The 4745-nt window shown below is 39.0% G+C and overlaps 1 protein-coding gene across 16 annotated transcripts in view; it reads left to right on the plus strand.

Annotated features, from left to right (window-relative positions):
- Positions 1–4745, plus strand: part of LOC106872026 (DISP complex protein LRCH3) — a 254748-nt gene that overhangs the window by 124199 nt on the left and 125804 nt on the right. For all 16 annotated transcript variants that reach the window (XM_052967554.1, XM_052967550.1, XM_052967551.1 and 13 more), the window contains exon 5: positions 3481–3617. In XM_052967554.1, coding sequence (XP_052823514.1) covers positions 3481–3617 — 137 coding nt within the window. The remainder of the gene's footprint in view (positions 1–3480; positions 3618–4745) is intronic.

Below are 4745 nucleotides of genomic sequence, written 5' to 3' on the forward strand. Positions count from 1 at the left end.
ATCTTTCCTTACTCTCTCTTTCTCTCTCTCTCTCATCACCAGCAAATGCTTGTGTGTGTGTGTGGAGGGGCATCGGAGGTGGATGGTGTTATAGCGAAATGTATTAAAGAGCTGTTGCACTCTGTGATGCATCTACCCCCCCCTCCCGGCTATATTGCCATTCCTTTCATCAACTGATTTAACAGGCTTTTGATGTGAGAATCACATCAAAGGACAATCTCAATATTTAAAACAGATTCTATTAATGTCAAACTGGAGGAGGGTTTATTGTTATTGGCGGTGGTAGCAGGGAAGAGGAGGAGGAGGAGGAGGGTGGTTGTGAGGCTATGGTAGCAGTACCTCTAGTATTGGTATTGATGATGGTGGTGGTGGTGGTAGTGGGGCTGTTGTTGGTCATTGTAAGGAAGCTGGTGGAGATGGTGAAGTTGATAAAGATAACAAGGATTCTGGAGGAGGAGGAGGTGGTGGGGAGATATTCTGAGATCCCCCCACCCCGCATTTGATATTTTTCCTTTTTGTTTTTTTCCTGAAGGTTTCTTCATAGTAGAACTGTGACCCTCCCCCCAGCACCAGGCCTTGTTGACTTCAAGGTTCCTAAATTCTACCCTCCTTACCACCAGCCATTTTTTTTCGTATGTTAGCACCTCTTGTTTTACATTACCGCTACCATTATCCACTACTACTACTACTACTACTACTACTTTCTGCAATATTTTCTTTATTGTAGTTACTACCACTATCCTAATTTTATGACCTCTCTTACCTTTCTGTGCTGTGTGTGTGTGTGTGTGCGTGTACTCATCAATATGCACATGTGCGTGCATGCTCACACACACACACACACATCTACCTCTTCACTTGTGCTTTGATCTTTTAGTCACCACTCCCAACCCCCCATGTTCAAACATTCCCCTCCTCATTGTCGCCTGTTCCAATATTTGAAGTTTTCACTCCATATTCCTCCCCCTTCAAATTACATACCCCCTCCACCTTGCCGACACCCATTTCTCTTTGAACTTGTTAACTCCTCTTCCTTGTAGTAAACCTTGTAACTCTGTGGCATTACAAACTATATGCGATGCCCCTCCCATCTCACCCCTACCCCCCAGTATTGCTGTAGATGGAACCATTGACTGTTGTTCTGTTTGTATCTCACTGGGAGGTCAGTAATTCCAGAGACATCTGCTGTCAGAAACCTGTGGGTTGTTGGTTAGAATTGGAAGACAGCCATCCAATGTACACACAAGAAGAAGACATCACTGCTTCCATCAGCCTTGTGCATGGTCAGGTTATGTATGTGCGTGTGTGTGTATGCATGTATCTATGAATGTATTTATTTATTTATTTATGCATGCATGTATGTGTATGCGTATATACATACGTATATGCACACACATAAAGGTACTACATATATCTGTATAAATACATAGATGCTGATTTACATGCATGTATGCATACATGCATATAAGCATATGTACATATATGCTTACATACATATAAATTGACTTGTGTGTTTTTTTATTATAACATAACGTATTATACATATAAACATACCTCTACATAAGGAGTAAGTACGCATTTACTTACTCCTTATATTTATACATAATGTTATCTTAAAATAATGAAAGGAACAAACAAACCACAAATCAATTTATATGTACGTGTGCTTATATGCATGTAAGTCAGCATCTATGTATTTATATAGATATGTGTTGTATCTTTATATGTGTGTGTGTAAGATAAAAGATGGATGTTAAATGATGGTGAGATGTATCTAACATATAAAATAGAGATGTGCGTGTATTCGCTTTTGACACGAAACCTGCTACACCAATTGCTTCCATACATGTGATGCAGGAATAATTTGATTTCGGACAAATAATAGGTTCTTCATTTGATTTTTTTTTTTTTTATTAAAAATAAAAGATATTGCTTTTTATATTACATTCATGTCTTTGAAAGTTTTTAAAATATTTACTTCCGGTATTCTAGCGTCAGTGACTTGACATGCTCTCTATCTATATCTCTCTATCCATCTCTCTGTAACATATCTCTCTACCTATGTCTATCTCTATCTCTCTGTCTGTATCTACCTGTCTATATCTATCTATCTATCCATCCATCCATCTATCCATCCATCCATGGATGAAATTTTGAATTTAGTTCACGGACTCCCAGTACTACCTTTGCAGACCCCAGGTTGGGAATCACTGATATATGTATGTATGTATGTATAAATGACAAAATGTGAATTGCTGATGTTGTTTTGGTTTATTGTCAGTCTGTTGCCTCGATCAAGTATTTTTTCATATTGAAGCTGACAGCAGAGACTTTACATGGTCACTAGTCCTGCTAGAAATAGCAGCCAAATCTTTCTCAAAAGCGGTTAGTCACATTAGATAATGTAGCCCTTGGTGTGCTACGTTTGTATAATAAATGTTGTTGGTTTGAACATCTTTGATCAAGCGTTGTTATTGTTGATGTTTTTAATTGTAGGCTTGTTATGATTTGGTGCTTCAGCCATGGCCATCCTGTCTTTGTTTAGGATATAATATATCCTGGCTCCCTTGCTGGTGGAACATAAAAAGCATCATCTGAACATGGCTGATGCCAGTTCTCTCAGACTGGCTCCTGTGCCAGTGGCATGTAAAAAGCATTATCCTAACATGATCGATGCCAGGCCCGCCTAACTGGCTCCTGTGCCAGTGGCACATAAAAAAGCACCCACTACACTCTTGGAGTGGTTGGCATTAGGAAAGGCATCCAGCTGTAGAAACATTACCAGACCAGATTGGAGCCTGGTGCAGCTGCTGGCTCTCCAGACCTCAGTCAAACTGTCCAACCCATGCCAGCATGGAAAACGGACATTAGCCGATGATGATGATGATGATGATTCCATTATCTTGAAAACATGTCAACTTCCTCTTTTAACCTAGTAGGTGTGGTTTGAGGAATATTTGGTTGCTATTTCTTCATAGTGTCAGGCAGCTGTATAGAAGCTGTGCCATTGGTTCTAAGATCTGGTGGGTCAATTATGGGCTGATGGGGCTAAACAAAAGGTTAATTACCAATGCCATAAATCAAAGAGGGAATCTAAACCAGATTGGTTGACTTGCTAGAAATAGCAGACAAATTTCCTCCCTCAAATTACATTATAACATCATAATAATTACATTATTACATTATAACATCTCAGAAAATAAGACATATTTGAAAAAGTTGCCTAAGCTACTAATGTTAGTGGATGATATTATTTGGAATGTCTTTCATCATAGAACTGTCAACACAGGTCTGGTTAGGACTAAACAACAAAGCATTTTGAAAAAATACAATTTAAAACACTTTTAAATCTTCTGTTTAATTTATTTTGGAGAGGCAAAGAGAAGAGAATTTTGGAAAATTTTCTTTTCCTGCACTTTTGTTTTGCTGAGTTAAATTTTAAACTTTAATTTTTTTTTCTGCTTTCCTTCTATTTTCCAGAAATATCCCAATTGGAATTACGAAGAATAGATTTTTCTGCCAATAAGATATCATCAATTCCAATAGTTTTTCGGTCAATGACTACGTTAGAGGAAATGATTCTGGATCACAATCCTTTAACGACACCTCCAGCACATGTAAGTGGCATGTTTTTTTTTATTTCTGCACGTTGCTCTGTGTGTGTATGTGTGTGTGCACATGCGTACATGTGTAGTGATTATAATGAATGGTAGCAATGTTGATGATGATGTTTAGATTCAGGTAGGATCCCCTTGAACAGACCTCTAATTAAAGGCATTCCGGCCATGACCATCACAATTTCTTATATTTCCCAGTACATCCGTTCCTTTTCCAAGTTGGTTTGATAAGAGGGAGATTTGAGTATTAGTTTTAAATTAAAATGAAGCAGCCTTGTAGAAGCTCTCTCTCTCTCTCTCTCTCGTTGGCTCATATTTATTTATTTATTTATTTATTGCCCACAAGGGGCTAAACAAAGAGAGTACAAACAAGGAGAGACAAAGGGATTAAGTCGATTACATTGACTCCAGTGTATAACTGGTACTTAATTAATCGACCCTGAAAGGATGAAAGGCAAAGTCGACCTCAGTGGAATTTGAACTCAGAACGTAGTGGCAGACAAAATACTGCTAAGCATTTCACCCAGCTTGCTAATGATTCTGCCACCCTCATATTGTATGTTGAATGTGTGTATGTGGGTAGTACAGTGAGAGGGAGAAATTTGGAAAGTACTGGTATCTTATTGTGTATGTAAGTAAACATGTAATGTAATTATAGTGTGTATGTGTGAGAGAGAGAGTTTGTGTGTGTGTGTGTGTGTGTGAAAGAGAGAGTTTGTGTGTGTGTGGGGGGGAGTTTCTCTGCATGTGTGTGTGTGTTGTAGGCCATTAACTACCTCCATCTAATTTTTTAAAATAAATTATGATGTAGGAAATGTCTTTTCTGACTCAATGTTTTCTCAGGTGAAACACATATGCACGCTTGTGTGCGCGCGCGCACACACACACACTCATGCAGGCACATGCTTGTTTGTGCTTGGTCTTGTTTTCACCCCTTTGCCCCAATCACTTTCCATGAAGATAATCTCCTCCTGTTTCTGGCTAAGGACCATTCTTCCCCCCCCCCACCTCACCCATCACTGAGTCATAATAAATCAGTTTGTCATATTGTTGCTCCTCTCTTCCCAACATCCCAACTCAAATGTAGAACAGGGAAGGGTCAGTAAGGTGGGAGGGGCTATTGGCTCC

This window comes from Octopus bimaculoides, chromosome 4 (genome assembly GCF_001194135.2).
Source record: "Octopus bimaculoides isolate UCB-OBI-ISO-001 chromosome 4, ASM119413v2, whole genome shotgun sequence".
Classification (NCBI taxonomy): domain Eukaryota; kingdom Metazoa; phylum Mollusca; class Cephalopoda; order Octopoda; family Octopodidae; genus Octopus; species Octopus bimaculoides.